The sequence below is a fragment of the Neofelis nebulosa genome, chromosome 1 (assembly GCF_028018385.1).
Source record: "Neofelis nebulosa isolate mNeoNeb1 chromosome 1, mNeoNeb1.pri, whole genome shotgun sequence".
Taxonomy (NCBI): Eukaryota; Metazoa; Chordata; class Mammalia; order Carnivora; family Felidae; genus Neofelis; species Neofelis nebulosa.
In genome coordinates this window covers 97,233,516-97,254,922 of record NC_080782.1, presented here as the reverse complement: position 1 = coordinate 97,254,922, position 21,407 = coordinate 97,233,516, and the positions used below count along the sequence as shown (strand labels likewise).

Genomic DNA, 21,407 nt, shown 5'->3' with positions numbered 1-21,407 from the left:
GACAGCAGTAAAGGGTCTTCGTAAGTCCATCACTTAATATGTGGGAAACTGAGTCCAGGAAAAGTGGAGGGACTTGCTCAAGGCCCTAGAATCGATGGGTGGCAAAACTAAGATGATTCTCTCTTCTGATTTCCATGCCTTCTCAACTTTTACACTGGAGAAACCTTGTGCCATGCTGTGATTTAGCTGCGGCACTTTAGGGGAGGTAGCAGATCCACAGCGGGTTGTACGTACTAAGAACCTGCCGCAGGCAGCATTACAACCGACTTACCCAGAAATATACAACCTACGCCCCCATTTCTGCTGCTAAGAAAAATTCAGCTTGGTGAGTGGAGGGGGCTTAAGGCTTGTCTTCTGTAGATGGAACATAGTTGGTTAAGGACAGTGGCAACTATTACAATGTGTGCAGCATACTCAGCACATCTTTGGTCTTCATACTGGGTTTCTCAGTGCGTTAAATTACCTACAAGTCTTAAAAACCCTTCCTGCCTCCCCTCTCTTCCCTTCTTGTGAGAGATTCTGATCTCACTGGTGAGATCTGATCACTGCTCTCGTGGGGCGCCTGGGTGGCTCAGTCGGTTGAGCAGCCGACTTCGGCTCAGGTCATGATCTCACAGTTCATGGGTTTGAGCCCCGCGTCAGGCTCTGTGCTGACAGCTCGGAGCCTGGAGCCTGTTTCAGATTCTGTGTCTCCCTCTCTCTGACCCTCCCCCGTTCATGCTCTGTCTCAAAAATAAATAAATGTTAAAAAAAATATATTTAAAAAATAAATAAATAAAAAAGAATCACTGCTCTCGTGAGCCAGTTATGGACTATAACGTGTCACACCCCTTTGCTGTGCTGGGGCAGAGAAAAGGTTAAAAACCACGGATGTTGGGTTCTTAGTAACTAGTCACAGGAGTCTCTGCTCCTCTCACACTGCTGATCAAATCACTTCCTAGCACCTTCTAGAACAATCCTTGTAGACTAACAGAAATATAATGCAAATTCATATGTAATTCTACATTCTCTATTAACCACAGGAAAAGGAAAGAGGTGGAATTAATAATAACGTATTTAACTCAACATATCCAAAATATTGCCATTTCAACTAGTAAATATATTTTATGATATATTTCACATTTTTTTATACTAAATCCTCAGAATCTGATGTGTATTTTATACTTTAGTACATCTCAATCCACAATTAGCCACATTTCAAATGTTCAATGGCCACAAATGGCTAGTGGCTACCATATGGACATAGAAGTACCCTTGTCTCTCTCAGGGACATAAGTGACTCCAATTTCTCCATACTGCCTCAGGCCCTTTCCTTTCCAAGTCTAATGCTTCTACTCTGGTCCTAATGCTATCCCAACGCCCCTCCATTAGTCATCACGTAATTATTACCAAGGGCCTACCCAGTGCTGGGTATTCATGTTAACTTATGAGGATGAAAAAGATGAATCAGCCACAGAGCTTGACTTCCAGGAGCTCTCAGCTTAGTGGGAAATGAAGGCACAGTATAAGAGAATTCGATGAAGGATTTACACACAGATACGTACAAAGGGATGCTGAGGAAGGACTTTCTGGGGCTCCAAGGAGCGTTCACATAGATGGGACGCTTCTATTGAGTTTTAAGGAATGAGGAGAACCTGTGGGAGGGCAGGGTAAGGTGTTTCAGCTACAGAGAAAAGCATTTTCAAGACAAAAATAGGACGGTCTGCCTCCTTAGAAAAGGCAAGCATCTAGCAGGGCAAGGAGTGGCAGGTGGGAGAGTGGGGCCGCGGATGCCCGTGGACAGAGTTACTGTGGGGTTGCTGTCCAAGCAAGGAAACCCTGTGCCAGGCTGTGACACAGACTGGAGAGGACAAAGAAGTAAGGAGAGCCTGAAGGAAGGAATGAATAAAGGGGGTGGCAGTATGCCTAGAAAGGAGGGGAATGTACAATGAATGAAAGAAACGGAGGAGCATTATTTTCTGAAGACGCCAGGCTTTATGATGGAGGCTGGACAAAGGGCCTAAGAGTTAAGGCTTTCCAGGCCCAAACTCACTAAGCTTGGGTCCTCAGGGCCACTAGCATGGCATTTACACAGCACTGTTACAAACTGTAGTGACCTGAGAGCACAAATGGCTTCCTTCCCTGCAGAATCAATGGGGCTACCTATGGCTTAATCTTGGCAGTAGCCAGAATCAAGCTAAATTACTTCCAGGATTGCTGGGTGAGTCACACCTGTGTGATGCAGCAGGTGCTGGGTAGCAGCTGGCCAGCTCCATCAGATGATGTGGTAGCTTATTTGACCTTGGGTTTCCTGGAAGAAGGCTCTCGAACTCTCAGGTGAGAAGAAGGCAACAACAATAACATGACTCCCACAGTGAGCAGGAGCCTCTAGTACCCTCTGGAAAAGCTAAGGCAGGGAGATGAAATGGCTGGAAGATCACATAGCTAGGAACAGGCAGAGCCAAGAACAGAATTTACCCCCTGGGCCACTGAAGCCACGATGCGATCAGTACAGCAGGTGTTATGGAGAACTGTTTACCCTGTCAGCAAACTCAAGTGGCAAAGGAGAACGTTAGGCTAGAGACAAACCAGGCAGTAAAACTGTGTTCGTGAGCCAAAGGGATTCAGTTTAGTAGCAATAAACAAGGTACTCACACGGTGAAATATCCACAAAGTTTGGGTCGATATTATGCAGCAGCTCCTTTCTGGGGGATGGGCTTCCTTCACTAGAAGAGAATTTTTTAGGACACATTAATTTCCTCTCTCAAATCAATATGATGATTTTTAATATTTCCCTTTCTTGCACTACAGGAAATAACAAACCTGCCAATTAACAACTTTGTCATGCATTCAGAGATCTCTAAAATCTGCAGTTGGTGCGTCTTCAATTCATCATTTGTCTCCATGATAGCAATGATGAACATCTGATAAGACTTTCAGTGTCAAGTACTATGACAATTAAAAAATAAGAGTCCTGTGACCCTTGGGGCACCTGGGTGGCTCAGTCGGTTAAACGTCCAACTTCGGCTCAGGTCATGATCTCACGGTTCGTGAGTTCGAGGCCCGCATCGGGCTCCGTGCTGACAGCTGGGAGCCTGGAGCCTGCTTCGGATTCTGTGTCTCCCTCTCTCTCTCTCTCTGCCCCTCCTCTGCTTGCTCATTCTCTCTCTCTCTCTCTCTCAAAAATAAAATAAAAGATTAAAAAAAATTAAAGACTCCTGTGACCCTTTGCAATGAACGACGTGGCTGTATTTATACGCGGCCGTTCCTTACGAAGGGGCAATGAGAACCTAGGTTGTTCTGTGTAGGCTTCACGCTGACCATTCACAGGGAGACGCGGAAAGAACATCTGCCAGGATAGCAGCATCAATACTACTATCACAACCTACATTAGTGGTGAACAGAAACGTGGGGATCACAGACCAACCCCTTATGTTACAAGTAAAGAAGGCACAAAGTTATTGGTCAAATCGTAGATCATGTGACTCTCAAAATGGTGTTCTCAAAAAATTGAGAGTATTAACACCACCACATGTATGTGGGGAGTGCATGATGCACCCAGGACATTTGCTAGTATGTACTCAGCCTTATGTAAGAAGTTGTTAGATGCAATTTCAACTGTGGGGAGAGGACTATTTGAGAACCCAATAAAAGGTTGCAAAGTACTACTTGTTAACACTGTAGGCTTTGTATACAACTGAATAATCACTAAGGTCCCTGATGTAACCAAGAGGACATGGTTTCAGGCAGCCCAATAGCCACACCCCCAAATCACAGGTAGCTATCAGCAGCAATGGCTTAGGATTTCAAGGCCCATAGAATTGTGTGTTTGCCAAGTAAAAAAAATATATATTTTTTAGCAAAATTTAATTAATTAAGAAAACCCCAAGCTTCAACTACCATCAGCATTATTTTATGAAATAAAGACGATTTTAACAGCCAAAAAGGTAGGAAGAATATGATCTCAGAATAAATGACAGCTCTTCAAAGTGAGTGCTTTTAACTTTAGTATTCTATAAGATTTCCTTGTTCTCCACTCCATAAAACACACCAATTAGAGACTGGGAGGGAAATACACAGGGATGCCTCTAGTCCCGCAGGCACCAGAGGCAGGGTTGCTGGGGAGAGGGGGCTATTTCCCAGGACTTTTCTCATTTTCTTCCTGAGGCAACTAACTATCTGATTGTCCTGGAGACTGTCAACCAGTCCAAAATGATAGGAACTAGAGTTTGATTCCAGAAACTCTGAATGCAAGTAAGCACGATTAGCAAAGAAAATGGTAAACGTGAGAAAATCTAAACAGGATGATGATGATGATGACGATGATGATGATAATGATGATGTCTAATTTGTGGGTTCAAAGTAAATAGAGTTAAAATCTGGATAATAATAGCAAGCAAGTCAGGAGGGGAAATCAGAATGGATGCATTTTATAAAGTCTTATCATTGAGAAAAAGTTAATACTATTGATGAGATTTACAGTTAGCTAAGTAAAATCTGCATGTTAAAATTTTAAGGTGACTTAAAAATAAAGATAGAATTTTTCTGGACTACCTAAAAACAAAACAAAATTCATTCAATTCAAAAAAATATCCAAAAACGTCAGGGCCAAGATATTAGTACATAACAACTTCTCTTTAAAAGCAAAGTTCACTGGAATACCCCAAAGCATTAGGCACAGTTAAATAAAGGATATTTTTCTAATAACTTTTAGAAAGAGTTTCTCTGTATGTTACTCATTCATATTTTTTTCATTACTCAGAAGAGTCACAGATATTTCAAAATAAGGAAACTAAAAAGAAGAGATGACGTTTGGAATACCTGAGTTTGTGAGTAATCCTGGTGATGGATTAGGTCCTGGAAAAATCTCCACAGGCAGAATCACCATGATGCAAATAGGAACAAAAACAACAACAAAACCCAAACAAAAAACAAACAATTCTCTTGAGCATGTTATGATACTACTTTTTAAAATGTAGTCATTGGAATATTTTGAAAAGGATGTGGTTACGGATATGAGGCAAGAAGACAGTATGTGATCGGTGAATAAAACAGTGATCAAACACCCTTAGTCACTCCAAGAAATTTATTAAATAAACCAAAGAAACCAAATGTACATTTAGGGACTGAGTAAAATACCATAAATCTTGGGTTACTCCCCCTCAAAATATAAATTAAAAGCCCAGACAAGTTCATGTACTAATTCCCTGGGGCTAGCCTTTTGGGAAATGATGGATTTTAGAAATATCTCCAGGTGGATTTTTAAAAAGATACATACCTACATGGGAAGTAATTATGGAAATATGAAAAAAAAAATATACACCAAACTGTTAACTGGGGGGGGGGGGAATGGATGGGTGGAGTGAGGTTATCAGGACTTTTAATTTTTATAACTAGTATGTACTATGATAATTGGGAAATTTTTAAGATTTTTTAAAAAGTAGTATATAATTTCTAAAAATTTCTAAGGCCCCACAAACACATTTAAAAGCGTAACAAGGGGGAAAACTCAGATATTTTACAGGATTTTAAAGACAGGAAAAACTATCCAAACTAGGACATACATGTAATATTTAAACATGTTAACTTTTGGAATGTGATTGTATTCTACCTGCTTACAATGTAGTTATCACAACAATTGATCATGTAATTCCCTCTCAGGAGTCTGAGAATTCCCATGCACATTTAAGAACAGGATTGCTTTTACCAAAACGGAGAAAACACAATAATGGGTTTAGAGTCACTGGGTTCTCAAATCTCAAGACTAAAGGCTTTGTTTCAATAATGGGTGCAGGGTCTTAATGCCTGAGAAGGAGGGGAGGAGAGGAAAGGAGGATGGGGAGGAGAGAAGATGGAGGAAGAAAAGGCGGGGGTGGGGGGGGTGGGGGAGGAGAAGGAAGAAGAGGGAGAAGGAAAGAAGGGGGTAGGGAGAGAGGGAGGGACTGTGGGTTTCCTTTTTTTTTTTATTTATTTATTTATTTATTTTTTATTTTTTTCATTTTTTTTTAATTAATTTATTTATTTTTTAATATATGAAATTTACTGTCAAATTGGTTTCCATACAACACCCAGTGCTCATCCCAAAAGGTGCCCTCCTCAATACCCATCACCCACCCTGCCCTCCCTCCCACCCCCCATCAACCCTCAGTTTGTTCTCAGTTTTTAACAGTCTCTTATGCTTTGGCTCTCTCCCACTCTAACCTCTTTTTTTTTTTTTTTTTTTCCCTTCCCCTCCCCCATGGGTTTCTGTTACGTTTCTCAGGATCCACATAAGAGTGAAACCATATGGTATCTGTCTTTCTCTGTATGGCTTATTTCACTTAGCATCACACTCTCCAGTTCCATCCACGTTGCTACAAAAGGCCATATTTCATTTTTTCTCATTGCCACGTAGTATTCCATTGTGTATATAAACCACAATTTCTTTATCCATTCATCAGTTGATGGACATTTAGGCTCTTTCCATAATTTGGCTATTGTTGAGAGTGCTGCTATAAACATTGGGGTACAAGTGCCCCTATGCATCAGTACTCCTGTATCCCTTGGATAAATTCCTAGCAGTGCTATTGCTGGGTCATAGGGTAGGTCTATTTTTAATTTTCTGAGGAACCTCCACACTGCTTTCCAGAGCGGCTGCACCAATTTGCATTCCCACCAACAGTGCAAGAGGGTTCCCGTTTCTCCACATCCTCTCCAGCATCTATAGTCTCCTGATTTCTTCATTTTGGCCACTCTGACTGGCGTGAGGTGGTATCTGAGTGTGGTTTTGATTTGTATTTCCCTGATGAGGAGCGACGTTGAACATCTTTTCATGTGCCTGTTGGCCATCCGGATGTCTTCTTTAGAGAAGTGTCTATTCATGTTTTCTGCCCATTTCTTCACTGGGTTATTTGTTTTTCGGGTGTGGAGTTTGATGAGCTCTTTATAGATTTTGGATACTAGCCCTTTGTCCGATGTGTCATTTGCAAATATCTTTTCCCATTCCGTTGGTTGCCTTTTAGTTTTGTTGGTTGTTTCCTTTGCTGTGCAGAAGCTTTTTATCTTCATAAGGTCCCAGTAATTCACTTTTGCTTTTAATTCCCTTGCCTTTGGGGATGTGCCGAGTAAGAGATTGCTACGGCTGAGGTCAGAGAGGTCTTTTCCTGCTTTCTCCTCTAAGGTTTTGATGGTTTCCTGTCTCACATTCAGGTCCTTTATCCATTTTGAGTTTATTTTTGTGAATGGTGTGAGAAAGTGGTCTAGTTTCAACCTTCTGCATGTTGCTGTCCAGTTCTCCCAGCACCATTTGTTAAAGAGACTGTCTTTTTTCCATTGGATGTTCTTTCCTGCTTTGTCAAAAATGAGTTGGCCATACGTTTGTGGGTCTAGTTCTGGGGTTTCTATTCGATTCCATTGGTCTATGTGTCTGTTTTTATGCCAATACCATGCTGTCTTGATGATGACAGCTTTGTAGTAGAGGCTAAAGTCTGGGATTGTGATGCCTCCTGCTTTGGTCTTCTTCTTCAAAATTACTTTGGCTATTCGGGGCCTTTTGTGGTTCCATATGAATTTTAGGATTGCTTGTTCTAGTTTCAAGAAGAATGCTGGTGCAATTTTGATTGGGATTGCATTGAATGTGTAGATAGCTTTGGGTAGTATTGACATTTTGACAATATTTATTCTTCCAATCCATGAGCAGGGAATGTCTTTCCATTTCTTTATATCTTCTTCAATTACCTGCATAAGCTTTCTATAGTTTTCAGCATACAGATCTTTTACATCTTTGGTTAGATTTATTCCTAGGTATTTTATGCTTCTCGGTGCAATTGTGAATGGGATCAGTTTCTTTACTTGTCTTTCTGTTGCTTCATTGTTAGTGTATAAGAATGCAACTGATTTCTGTACATTGATTTTGTATCCTGCAACTTTGCTGAATTCATGTATCAGTTCTAGCAGACTTTTGGTGGAGTCTATCGGATTTTCCATGTATAATATCATGTCATCTGCAAAAAGTGAAAGCTTGACTTCATCTTTGCCAATTTGGATGCCTTTGATTTCCTTTTGTTGTCTGATTGCTGATGCTAGAACTTCCAGCACTATATTAAACAACAGCGGTGAGAGTGGGCATCCCTGTCGTGTTCCTGATCTCAGGGAAAAAGCTCTCAGTTTTTCCCCATTGAGGATGATGTTAGCTGTGGGCTTTTCATAAATGGCTTTTATGATCTTTAAGTATGTTCCTTCTATCCCGACTTTCTCCAGGGTTTTTATTAAGAAAGGGTGCTGGATTTTGTCAAAGGCCTTTTCTGCATCGATTGACAGGATCATATGGTTCTTCTCTTTTTTTTTGTTAATGTGATGTATCACGTTGATCGATTTGCGAATGTTGAACCAGCCCTGCATCCCAGGAATGAATCCCACTTGATCATGGTGAATAATTCTTTTTATATGCTGTTGAATTCGATTTGCTAGTATCTTATTGAGAATTTTTGCATCCATATTCATCAGGGATATTGGCCTGTAGTTCTCTTTTTTTACTGGGTCTCTGTCTGGTTTAGGAATCAAAGTAATACTGGCTTCATAGAATGAGTCTGGAAGTTTTCCTTCCCTTTCTATTTCTTGGAATAGCTTGAGAAGGATAGGTATTATCTCTGCTTTAAACGTCTGGTAGAACTCCCCTGGGAAGCCATCTGGTCCTGGACTCTTATTTGTTGGGAGATTTTTGATAACCGATTCAATTTCTTCACTGGTTATGGGTCTGTTCAAGCTTTCTATTTCCTCCTGATTGAGTTTTGGAAGAGTGTGGGTGTTTAGGAATTTGTCCATTTCTTCAAGGTTGTCCAATTTGTTGGCATATAATTTTTCATAGTATTCCCTGATAATTGTTTGTATCTCTGAGGGATTGGTTGTAATAATTCCATTTTCATTCATGATTTTATCTATTTGGGTCATCTCCCTTTTCTTTTTGAGAAGCCTGGCTAGAGGTTTGTCAATTTTGTTTATTTTTTCAAAAAACCAACTCTTGGTTTCGTTGATCTGCTCTACAGTTTTTTTAGATTCTATATTGTTTATTTCTGCTCTGATCTTTATGATTTCTCTTCTTCTGCTGGGTTTAGGCTGCCTTTGCTGTTCTGCTTCTATTTCCTTTAGGTGTGCTGTTAGATTTTGTATTTGGGATTTTTCTTGTTTCTTGAGATAGGCCTGGATTGCAATGTATTTTCCTCTCAGGACTGCCTTCGCTGCGTCCCAAAGAGTTTGGATTGTTGTATTTTCGTTTTCGTTTGTTTCCATATATTTTTTAATTTCTTCTCTAATTGCCTGGTTGACCCACTCATTCGTTAGTAGGGTGTTCTTTAACCTCCATGCTTTTGGAGGTTTTCCAGACTTTTTCCTGTGGTTGATTTCAAGCTTCATAGCATTGTGGTCTGAAAGTATGCATGGTATAATTTCAATTCTTGTAAACTTATGAAGGGCTGTTTTGTGACCCAGTATATGATCTATCTTGGAGAATGTTCCATGTGCACTCGAGAAGAAAGTATATTCTGTTGCTTTGGGATGCAGAGTTCTAAATATATCTGTCAAGTCCATCTGATCCAATGTATCATTCAGGGCCCTTGTTTCTTTATTGACTGTGTGTCTAGATGATCTATCCATTTCTGTAAGTGGGGTGTTAAAGTCCCCTGCAATGACCACATTCTTATCAATAAGGTTGCTTATGTTTATGAGTAACTGTTTTATATATCTGGGGGCTCCGGTATTTGGCGCATAGACATTTATAATTGTTAGCTCTTCCTGATGGATAGACCCTGTAATTATTATATAATGCCCTTCTTCATCTCTTGTTACAGCCTTTAATTTAAAGTCTAGTTTGTCTGATATAAGTATGGCTACTCCAGCTTTCTTTTGGCTTCCAGTAGCATGATAAATAGTTCTCCATCCCCTCACTCTCAATCTAAAGGTGTCCTCAGATCTCAAATGAGTCTCTTGTAGACAGCAAATAGATGGGTCTTGTTTTTTTATCCATTCTGATACCCTATGTCTTTTGGTTGGCGCATTTAATCCATTTACATTCAGTGTTATTATAGAAAGATACGGGTTTAGAGTCATTGTGATGTCTGTATGTTTTATGCTTGTAGTGATGTCTCTGGTACTTTGTCTCACAGGATCCCCCTTAGGATCTCTTGTAGGGCTGGTTTCGTGGTGACAAATTCCTTCAGTTTTTGTTTGTTTGGGAAGACCTTTATCTCTCCTTCTATTCTAAATGACAGACTTGCTGGATAAAGGATTCTCGGCTGCATATTTTTTCTGTTTAGCACACTGAAGATATTGTGCCAAGCCTTTCTGGCCTGCCAAGTTTCAAAGGAGAGATCAGTCACGAGTCTTATAGGTCTCCCTTTATATGTGAGGGCACGTTTATCCCTTGCTGCTTTCAGAATTTTCTCTTTATCCTTGTATTTTGCCAGTTTCACTATGATATGTCGTGCAGAAGATCGATTCAAGTTACGTCTGAAGGGAGTTCTCTGTGCCTCTTGGATTTCAATGCCTTTTTCCTTCCCCAGTTCAGGGAAGTTCTCAGCTATAATTTCTTCAAGTACCCCTTCAGCACCTTTCCCTCTCTCTTCCTCCTCTGGGATACCAATTATGCGTATATTATTTCTTTTTAGTGTATCACTTAGTTCTCTAATTTTCCCCTCATACTCCTGGATTTTTTTATCTCTCTTTCTTTCAGCTTCCTCTTTCTCCATAACTTTATCTTCTAGTTCACCTATTCTCTCCTCTGCCTCTTCAATCCGAGCCGTCGTGGTTTCCATTTTGTTTTGCATTTCGTTTAAAGCGTTTTTCAGCTCCTCGTGACTGTTCCTTAGTCCCTTGATCTCTGTCGCAAGAGATTCTCTGCTGTCCTGTATACTGTTTTCAAGCCCAGCGATTAATTTTATGACTATTATTCTAAATTCACTTTCTGTTATATTATTTAAATCCTTTTTGATCAGTTCATTAGCTGTTGTTATTTCCTGGAGATTCTTCTGAGGGGAATTCTTCCTTTTGGTCATTTTGGATAGTCCCTGGAGCGGTGAGGACCTGCAGGGCACTTCCCCCGTGCTGTGGTGTATAACTGGAGTTGGTGGGCGGGGCCGCAGTCCGACCTGATGTCTGCCCCCAGCCCACCGCTGGGGCCACAGTCAGACTGGTGAGTGCCTTCTCTTCCCCTCTCCTAGGGGCGGGATTCACTGTGGGGTGGCGTGGCCCGTCTGGGCTACTTGCACACTGCCAGGCTTGTGGTGCTGGGGAGCTGGCGTATTAGCTGGGGTGGGTAGGCAAGGTGCATGGGGGCAGGAGGGGCAGGCTTAGCTCGCTTCTCCTTAGGTGATCCACTTCAGGAGGGGCCCTGTGGCAGCGGGAGGGAGTCAGATCCGCTGCCGGAGGTTTGGCTCCGCAGAAGCACAGAGTTGGGTGTTTGCGCGGAGCGAGCAAGTTCCCTGGCAGGAACTGGTTCTCTTTGGGATTTTGGCTGGGGGATGGGCGGGGGAGATGGCGCTGGCGAGCGCCTTTGTTCCCCGCCAAGCTGAGCTCTGCCGTCCGTCCGGGGGCTCAGCAGCTCTCCCTCCCTTTGTCCTCCAGCCTTCCCACTTTCTGAGCAGAGCTGCTAACTTATGACCTCCCAGACGCTAAGTCGTGCTTGCTGTCAGAACACAGTCCGTCCGGCCCCTCCGCTTTTGCCAGCCCGACTCGGGGGCTCTGCTTGGCCGGCGAGCCGCCCCTCCGCCCCGGCTCCCTCCCGCCAGTCCGTGGAGCGCGCACCGCCTCGCCGCCCTTCCTACCCTCTTCCGTGGGCCTCTTGTCTGCGCTTGGCTCCGGAGACTCCGTTCTGCTAATCCTCTGGCGGTTTTCTGGGTTCTTTAGGCAGGTGTAGGTGGAATCTAAGTGATTAGCAGGACGCGCGGTGAGCCCAGCGTCCTCCTACGCCGCCATCTTCCGGAAAAAAAGCTGTGGGTTTCCTTTAACAGCTATGCCGCACTAAGTTACCGGTACAGTTTCACGAAAGTGATTATGCACACACATATACACATACACACATCCACTCGGGAAGGCACAGAAACCGTGTGGCTCACTGCAGGGGAGACCAGGGCACAGCACACTGATGCTGGATGGGAGAAGGGGACTCAAGCCTCCGGAGAAGAACACAGGAGAGCCCGGCAGGTGAGGGGTGTTGGGGAGTCGGGTGATAAACGGGGATCTCAAAGACCAGCCCTGCAAGCTCCATAGTATTGCATAGGGAATAGTTTAGAGTCATGATTCTCAAGTGACCAGCAAAGGGCAGAGAACTACTGGTCATTATAGAGGTGTAGCCCAATAATGACGATGCCTGGAAGGAAGAATAAACACCTCCCTGACTCGGCTCAGCTCCCAGGAGGAACTCGGTTTTCCCAGAACCAAGAAACTGGACTCCAGCGCTCTGGTTACTGGGAGAAAAATATCTACCACTGGATTAACAAACGGACATTCTCTTTTTAGATTAAAAGAGAGGAAAGTTCAAAAAGCAGGCACCTGTTTTCAGTGCAGTTTAAAATACTCTTAAAGGCTCACAAATCCTTGATCATCTAAAGTTGAGTAGTCTCTAATAATCATATAAAAGATCTCACTCCTGTACCTGGAGAGAAAAATGCTTAGGCTTTTCTTTTTTTATCTTTTCCTCTTCCTGTGTATTTTTAGGGCAAACCTCTTGCACTGCCGTCATAGTGCCATCCTTTCTTCTCTGCGCCTCTGGAAATTTTTGTCACCAATAACCTCTACTTTTTTATGCAGTTTTTCCACATATTTATGTATTTATTTTACCTTTAACCATCATATCTTCTCTTCACCATTAAATGTCTCCGAACAGTATTGTAACTGAAGTTATTCTCACTTTATCTCACATTAGAATTACCCGAGGAGCGGGGCCCCTGGGTGGCTCAGTCAGAAAAGTGCCAGACTTTCGCTCAGGTCATGAACTCGTGGTTCGTGGGTTTGAGCCCCATGTCAGGCTCTGTGCTGACAGCTGAGAGCCTGGGGCTGCTTCTCATTCTGTGTCTCCCTCTCTCTGCCCCTCTCCAACTCATGCTCTACCTGTGTGTGTGTCTCTCTCTCTCTGTGTCAAAAATAAATAAAAATAAAGAATTACCTGAGGAGCTTTCACATCCAGATGCTCCGACTACATCTCATAACCAGAAAGATCACTGTGGGGCAGAACCCAGGCATCAGTACTTTTTTGAACTCCTAGCTGATTCCAGTGTGCAACCGAGAGGCACCGGGTTGCGACCACTGCTCTGGAACAGAGCTATTCAAACATTAATGTACATGCAGATCCCTAGGAGATCCTGTTAAACTGTGGATCTGATTTATTTGAGCAGGTGGGGCCAGGAATCTGCATTTCTAGCAGGTTCCCACGTAGTATGGTTGTTGCTGGTCTGAAGACCACATTTTGAGTAGCGAGATTGGAGAAAGTCCCTTGGAGCCCTGTTACACAGGACTGGAACTCCTTCAGCGTTTCCTAAATTAGAAATTCATTTAGTTTAGACCTGATTCTAGAGCGATGGTTCTTGACCCTGGCTACACAATGCAATCACCTGGGAAGCTTTAAAACATACTGATGCATGAGTTCCACCAAAAGAGCGTGATCTCATTGACATGTGCTTCAGCCTGGGCATGCAGATTCATAAAAGTAATTTGTTTTAAATTAGCTTTATTAAAATATAATTTACAAATCATACAATTCACCCATTTAAAGTGTTCAGTTGGGGGTGCCTGGGTGGCTCAGTCGGTTAAGCATCCCACTCTTGATTTTAGCTCAGGTCATGATCTCACTGTTTGTGAGCTTGAGCCCTGCAATAGGCTCTGTGCTAACAGGGCGGAGCCTGCTCGGCATTCTCTCTCTCCTCTCTCTCTGCCCTTCCCCCATGCTCTCTCTCTCTCTCTCACTCTCTCTCTCAAAATAAATAAACATTAAAAAAAATAAAGTGTACAGTTAAATATTTTTAGAGTATTCAGAATTATAAAATAACATCTAATAAAACAAAATCGAATTTTATTTTTTTCCCCTACTAAATAAAAATTATGTACCCTCGCAGAAGCCCTAGGCAATCACTAATCTGTAGCATTCCTTCAGATGTGCCTATTCCAGACATTTTATAGAAATGGGATCATAGACTATGTGGTCTTATATGACTAGCTTCTTTAACTAAGTGTAATGTTTTCAAGGTTCATCCATGTTGTAACATTTATCAAGTACTTCATTCCTTTAAATGGCTGAATAATATTTCATTGTACGGATATAACATATTTTCTTTATCCACCCATCAGTTGATGGACATTTGGTCCACTTTTTGGCTATTATGAATAACCCTGTTATGGCTGCTCATGTACAAGTTTTTGTATGGACCCTTGTTGTCATTTCTCTTGCATATATACCTAGGACTGGACTTGCTGGATCATATGGTAATTCTATATTTAACATTTAAAGACCTGCCAAACTGTTTTCCAAAGCAGCTGTGCCATTTACACTCTCACCAGCCTGGTATGAGCATTCCAATTTGTCCACATCCTCAGTATCGCTTGTTAATGTCTGTCTTTTTGATTATAGCCATCTTAGTATGAAGTGGTATCTCACTGTGGTTTTGATTTACATTTTCCTTTTCATGTGGATATCGACTATTTGTATAGCTTCTTTGGAAAAATGTCTATTCAGATACTTTGCTCGTTTTTAAATTGGATTGTCTTTTTATAATTTGTAACTGGGTTGTATATATTCTGGATATATTCTGGATGCAAGTCCCTTATCAGATATGTGATTTGTTAATGTTCTCTCCAAGCCTCTGGGTTGGTTTTTTTTTTTTTTTTTTTTTTTTTTTTTTGCTTTCTTGATAGTATCATTTGCAGAACAAAGGTTCAAAATTTTTGATGTGTTCCAACTTATCTATTTTTCCTTTTGTTGCTTTTGGTGTTTTATCTATGAAACCAGGGCTTAATCCAGGGTCGCAGAGATTTACTTCTACATTTTATTCTGAGAGCATTATAGTTTTAGCTCTTACACTTAGGTCTCTGACCCATTTTAAGTGAATTTTTGTGTATGCTGTGAGGTAGGGATCCAATTTCATCCTTTCACATGTGGATATCCAGTTATCCCAGTACCATTTATTGAAAAGGTTATTCTTTCCCAGGTGAACTATCTTGGTACCCTTGTCACAAATGCAGCTGATTCTACCACACAGCTCAGGGTGAGAATCACTAATCTTGAGACTTGTTACAGGAAGTCACATGTGATTATATGTTCTAACTTCTTGATTTTCTTCAATAGAGCAAAAGATGGGTGACTAGCTTCTAGGACACTTATGTAATGAGCCCATGTATAATGATAATGGCTTCCCCTTGAAAATACATCCTAGGTCCTCAGAAAGTACCTTAGGAAACCCATTGATAACTCCCTACCATCAGTCCCTTTAAAACACCCCTGTAGGGGCGCCTGGGTGGCGCAGTCGGTTAAGCGTCCGACTTCAGCCAGGTCACGATCTCGCGGTCCGTGAGTTCGAGCCCCGCGTCGGGCTCCGGGCTGATGGCTCGGAGCCTGGAGCCTGTTTCCGATTCTGTGTCTCCCTCTCTCTCTGCCCCTCCCCCGTTCATGCTCTGTCTCTCTCTGTCCCAAAAATAAATAAAAAACATTGAAAAAAAAATTAAAAAAAAAAAAACAAAAAAAACCCCCACCCCTGTATAGGGATATAAGTACCTTGAACATAATTGTTTTGCATATGATGCAGTTTCTTCCCCAGAGATATGTGTACCAAAGTGAGATGGAAAAAAAAAAGTGTTTTGTGTGTTCATGACACAGTCTTCAGTGAAATCAAATGTGTGATCACCACAATCTTATACATAAATAGTGGCTTCATCAAACTCATAAATGCTTATGGGGACGGATTATTGTTATATTACAACATGTGTTAGCTTCTATCTTCTTTATGTATCTATGTATTTATAGGTAATGTGACAAATATTGTAGTACTTCCTGATAATTTTGTACCTTATACTGTTCAGAAGTTTTATTTCCATACAACCAAAGCACTAGAAAGTAGACTGTGAACTGCTTCAGTAGTTTGTGGTCCTCCTCCTGACCAGTTCTCAAGACTTCACTCTCTGACATGCAGTCCTGCACAGTCTGGAAGGGCATAGCCTTTCAGGGTCTGCATCTCAAGTCCACAAGGCTCTATAATCCAGAGCCTTTTTTCCCCACTCACTAGCAGAAGGTGGATAAAAGTGGGGCGCCTGGGTGGCTCAGTCGGTTAAGCGTCCGACTTTGGCTCAGGTCACGATCTCGCGGTCCGTGAGTTCGAGCCCCGCGTCGGGCTCTGTGCTGACTGCTCAGAGCCTGGAGCCTGTTTCAGATTCTGTGTCTCCCTCTCTCTCTGCCCCTCCCCCATTCATGCTCTGTCTCTCTCTGTCTCAAAAATAAATAAATGTTAAAAAAAATTAAAAAAAAAACAAAACAAAAAAAAAGGAAGGTGGATAAAAGTACCTTCTTACAGAACTGTTTTGAGAATTCAATGAGGTAGCCTACATAAAGCACATACACATAAAGCTTGAGATACAATATGTGCTGAATAAGCTTGTAGCTTAAAAACAAGAATACCTTTATTGCAGAATGAGATTGTGACTCTGTGGACATGGAAAGAATATAACCACACATACAAGACTATAACCTGAGACACGCATATAAGAATAATATGGAACAGTGGAACATTTATATTCCCATCCTTTCTTCTTGCTGGTAAGAATTCCCCTTATGAAATATACTGGTGTAGCTATAACTTCAGTTTCTAAGACGTGTAACATATTCTCTCCCATGTGAGACTCTTGTTTCAGAAAAGTATCAGGGTCAAAAATAGCTAAGTCGCACAGTCTACTTATCATGAACTGCATATAAAAAAGATATAATGTCATCTGTTATCTAGGGATTTTCCCTATTTTTCAGATTAAAGGACATGGTGTAGTTTGCTATACAAGCAACACTATCTTCATTAGGTTGTTGATTCCATTTGTGAAATTTAAATCTCTGAATAATGACTGATGATGTTTGTGGGAAATGAGTTTTCAATAATCACACAAGTTCATATAAATGACCTCATTTTATTACGGCAAGGTAATGGAAGTTTTTACTATGGCAAATGTTTGGGCTCCAGACTGATAGGGACAAAGCAGAGCTCTCTAATTAGCTTCTTAAGACAGGCATCTAAAGGACTGTTCAAAGATCTTTGCTGTGCAATGCTCACTACCCACCCCAGCTTACATTGATGATTATGGCAGTAAGTTGGCAAAGAACTATGTGAAGAAAAAGAACTGTAGCATGTTGTTCCCATTGACCGCTTAATGACAGAGACCTATCTCTAAACCACTGAAATGGGCATGTTTCATCCATGTCTGTAACAGCCAAACTGGAGTTTGGTTGCAGTTTTATGTTGCAGTTTGTTTTGGCCAGGCTACTTTGAATAACAGTAGCTAGTATTAATAGAGCATTTATTATGTGCCACATATCACTTTAGATGCTTTACATGCATTATTGTATTTAATCCTTGACACTAGGACATAGATACAACCTTGGCACGGAGAAACTAAATGATTTGCAAGATCATGTGGTTGAACAGGTGATAGAATTGGGTTTGAGACTCAGGCAAATTAACTCCTGAATTCCCAACTTCTCACCACTATGCTAAACTGTCTCCTTAGTAAGATGTGGGCGTGGCCTCACTATCTCCTTGAATGTCTTACGTTTTCATTCATTCAGCTTATTTTCAAGGCTCTATTCCCAAATATCTCTATTAACTTCAAATGCCTCTACTAACAAAAGAGATAATCATTTCCTCCACCCTCTTCTCTTAAAAACTTACATAATATGGTATGCAGTTAATTATCTTTGATGACATTTTAGCATTCAATTTTAACTTATCTCAAATTTCATATTCTCCGGATTTGCTTTAAAAATAACAGGACCCTGATCAGTGACTAGTTTCCAATATGCTATAAATATTTTCTAAAAGTCTACAGTTTCAGACACTGAGATCACAGCACTGTCCCTTTATAAATAGAGTTTCCAGTGTTTGACTTTCATTTTCCAACTAGTTGAAGGGTGGGGCACTAAAACATTCCCCATAAATAAATGAAATGCTATTAAATTCCATACTCATTTTGCCACTAGCTGCTGACCATCTGTCATAAAAAGCCACACCCTGAAAAGCAGTATCAAATATTTAGAATAGAAATAGGCATGATGATATTTTTGCAGATGAGATTTTGAAAAAAAAAAAAAAAGTTACTGATTAAAAAACTCAAGAAACACCCGCATAGTAATATCCGTCCTGTTACCTCCTTGTGAGCATCATCATCATCGTTACCATTTCATCTCGAGCAACTGAGCTGTGACCGTATTCCAGGCACTACGCTAGCTAGATGTTTTACACATAGTCTTTCACTAAATGCTCACGTAAGTGCCTGTGAGGTAGGTACTCCTAATGTTACATTTTACACACAAAGGAACGGATGCTTATAGATGGTAAGTAACTTGCCCAAGGTCACACAAATAACAAATGGAAGAGATAAGACCTAAATCAGATCTAACCACAAAGGTCACATTTTTAGCTGTTATACAGTTGACCCTTTAACAATTTGAGGATTAGGGGTGCTGACCTGTGAAGTCAAACCTCCATGTACAACTTTTGACTCCCTCAAAACTTAATTACTTACAACTTAGCCTACTGTTGACCAGAACCCTTGCCAATTACATAAGTGGTTGATTAACACATGTATTATATGTTATGTGTAGTATATACTATGTTCTTATAACCAAGTAAACTAGAAAAAACAAAATACATTTGCTGTACTGCGCTGTATTTATATTTAAAATTCTGTGTATAAGTGGACCCATGTGGTTCAAACCTGTGCCATTCAAGGGTCAACTGTACCAGTGAAATTCCTGGAGGGACTTCTTTTCCTTGTTATGTGGGTCCAGGTGACTGGGTTTGCATAAATCCCATGTTCCTTAAAAGGTCATTTTAACATGCATACATAACCATGAATAAAGAATTTAGGCGGGGCGCCTGGGTGGCGCAGTCGGTTAAGCGTCCGACTTCAGCCAGGTCACGATCTCGCGGTCCGTGAGTTCGAGCCCCGCGTCAGGCTCTGGGCTGATGGCTCGGAGCCTGGAGCCTGTTTCCGATTCTGTGTCTCCCTCTCTCTCTGCCCCTCCCCCGTTCATGCTCTGTCTCTCTCTGTCCCAAAATAAATAAAAAAAAAATGTTGAAAAAAAAAAATTTTTTAAAAAAAAAAAAAGAATTTAGGCATGGGAATTACAAGATTTTGACTAAATGTGGTGAGGAAATATGTAACTTAAATTCACTTGATATAAAGTTATATATGGAGAGATTGTTTTCATGTATATTTTTTTTTTCTCAACGTTTTTAATTTATTTTTGGGACAGAGAGAGACAGAGCATGAACGGGGGAGGGGCAGAGAGAGAGGGAGACACAGAATCGGAAACAGGCTCCAGGCTCCGAGCCATCAGCCCAGAGCCTGACGCGGGGCTCGAACTCACGGACCGCGAGATCGTGACCTGGCTGAAGTCGGACGCTCAACCGACTGCGCCACCCAGGCGCCCCTCATGTATATTTTTATTAAGAAATCTTATTAAATTTTTAAAGTAGGCTACTTAAGAAATAATTAATATTACTAAGAATAAATGCATCAGTCCCCTAAATATCATCTTTTCCTATTCATTACTGAAAAATAATTGGTAGGACTTCTGGGTTAGTCTCAGGGCAAACCAGCAGGGCCTAATACGCCTTTCTTCCAATTTCCATGATAATACCCATGAAGAATTACAAAAAGATGAAAACTGGCAAGCCCACTGGAAACTAAAGACCAGATGCCAAAGTCTCCAGGGGATTTTCACTAATGCCAGTGCTGAAGACATGAACAACATATTCTTGAATTCTACCATAAGAATCAAAACCTGGTCCCAAAGAAAACAGAAAAAGGTGGATTTGCTCTGTCTACCTCTAACTATGGGACTCAGAGATCACACTACAGATAAAGAGGGCAATGAACTCCCATTAGCTGTCTTCAGAACTAGCCTGTCATGGTTCTTCCTCCCTCACTCCCAGTTACATCCCCCACCCCCCGCCCGCCCCATGTCCACCAAGGCAGCAAACACTAGCCTCCACGAGAGGAAACAGAAGAAACTAGACATAATATGTAGCATCCTTGCATGTGAACCCACCTGACCAAAGGGGGTAAAAAATCTGAACCAAACCTCAGAGCACTACATACTGTGGGCTTAGGGTAGAAGCAGGTTTACTAAAAACGTTGGTAGAGAATCAAAGAACAATACATCATTTCTTAAACATTTTGCTTTAACTTACAAACACATATATATTCCCTTGGCAGTCTTTGAATGCAGGGCTACTGGACAGAAATACCTACCATCTTCATGACCATACTTACAATATGGTTGCACACTTACATGCTTCTTCTAGAGTTTCTAGGGCTGTTTTTTTTTTTTTTTTTTTAATTTTTTTTTCAACGTTTTTTATTTATTTTTGGGACAGAGAGAGACAGAGCATGAACGGGGGAGGGGCAGAGAGAGAGGGAGACACAGAATCGGAAACAGGCTCCAGGCTCCGAGCCATCAGCCCGGAGCCCGACGCGGGGCTCGAACTCACGGACCGCGAGATCGTGACCTGCCTGAAGTCGGACGCTTAACCGACTGCGCCACCCAGGCGCCCCTAGGGCTGTTTTCTTAAGCTGGAGCAAGAGCCTAAGAACATATGAGTTTCAAGATTTCTGCAGAATAACGGTGGCCATGTAAATTTTAATCTCTCCACACATTCTCCCTAGAAACCATCTTGAAAAGGAAAGAAAGTAAAATCAGTCCGTGGCTAAAGCCTCCGACATACGCGGGAGATAGAACGTGTTTAAACCCCGGATGGCTGTAAGGAAATAAGCATCTGAGGCCTGAAGAGTCAGCACCAGGGTCAACTAGAGTAGAGTCAGGCGAGGATTATGCAAAAGAGGGTCAGGGAGCACAAGGGGGAAGGACTCACATTGTGCTTGGAAATATACACCCCAGAAATAGAGGGCCCCGCCCGGAGTGATAAAAGATTGAGATACAGTTCTGATACCGAGTGGATCAGAGAACAGGTTACTGAGGGTTCAAAAGGAAGGGCTTGGACAGTGTGCAGGACAAGAGTGGCACTCTCAGGCAGGCACCAATTCTGACAGGAGCAGTTGGAAGGTGGAGAGTAAAGGGAAAGAAGGAAGGGCAAAAGATCAGGGTCCTACTGAAACAACCGAGCATCACAGAATCACAAGAAGGTGGACCAGAAAGACAAGGGAACATTTATTTATTTGTTTATTTGTTTGTTTATTTATTTATTTAT

General features: G+C 41.6%; 1 protein-coding gene across 2 annotated transcripts in view; it reads right to left on the bottom strand.

Annotated features, from left to right (window-relative positions):
- The window catches only part of ARSB (arylsulfatase B), a 178,054-nt gene that overhangs the window by 60,317 nt on the left and 96,330 nt on the right, over positions 1-21,407 (bottom strand). For both annotated transcript variants that reach the window (XM_058728890.1, XM_058728898.1), the window contains exon 6: positions 2,635-2,705. In XM_058728890.1, coding sequence (XP_058584873.1) covers positions 2,635-2,705 — 71 coding nt within the window. The remainder of the gene's footprint in view (positions 1-2,634; positions 2,706-21,407) is intronic.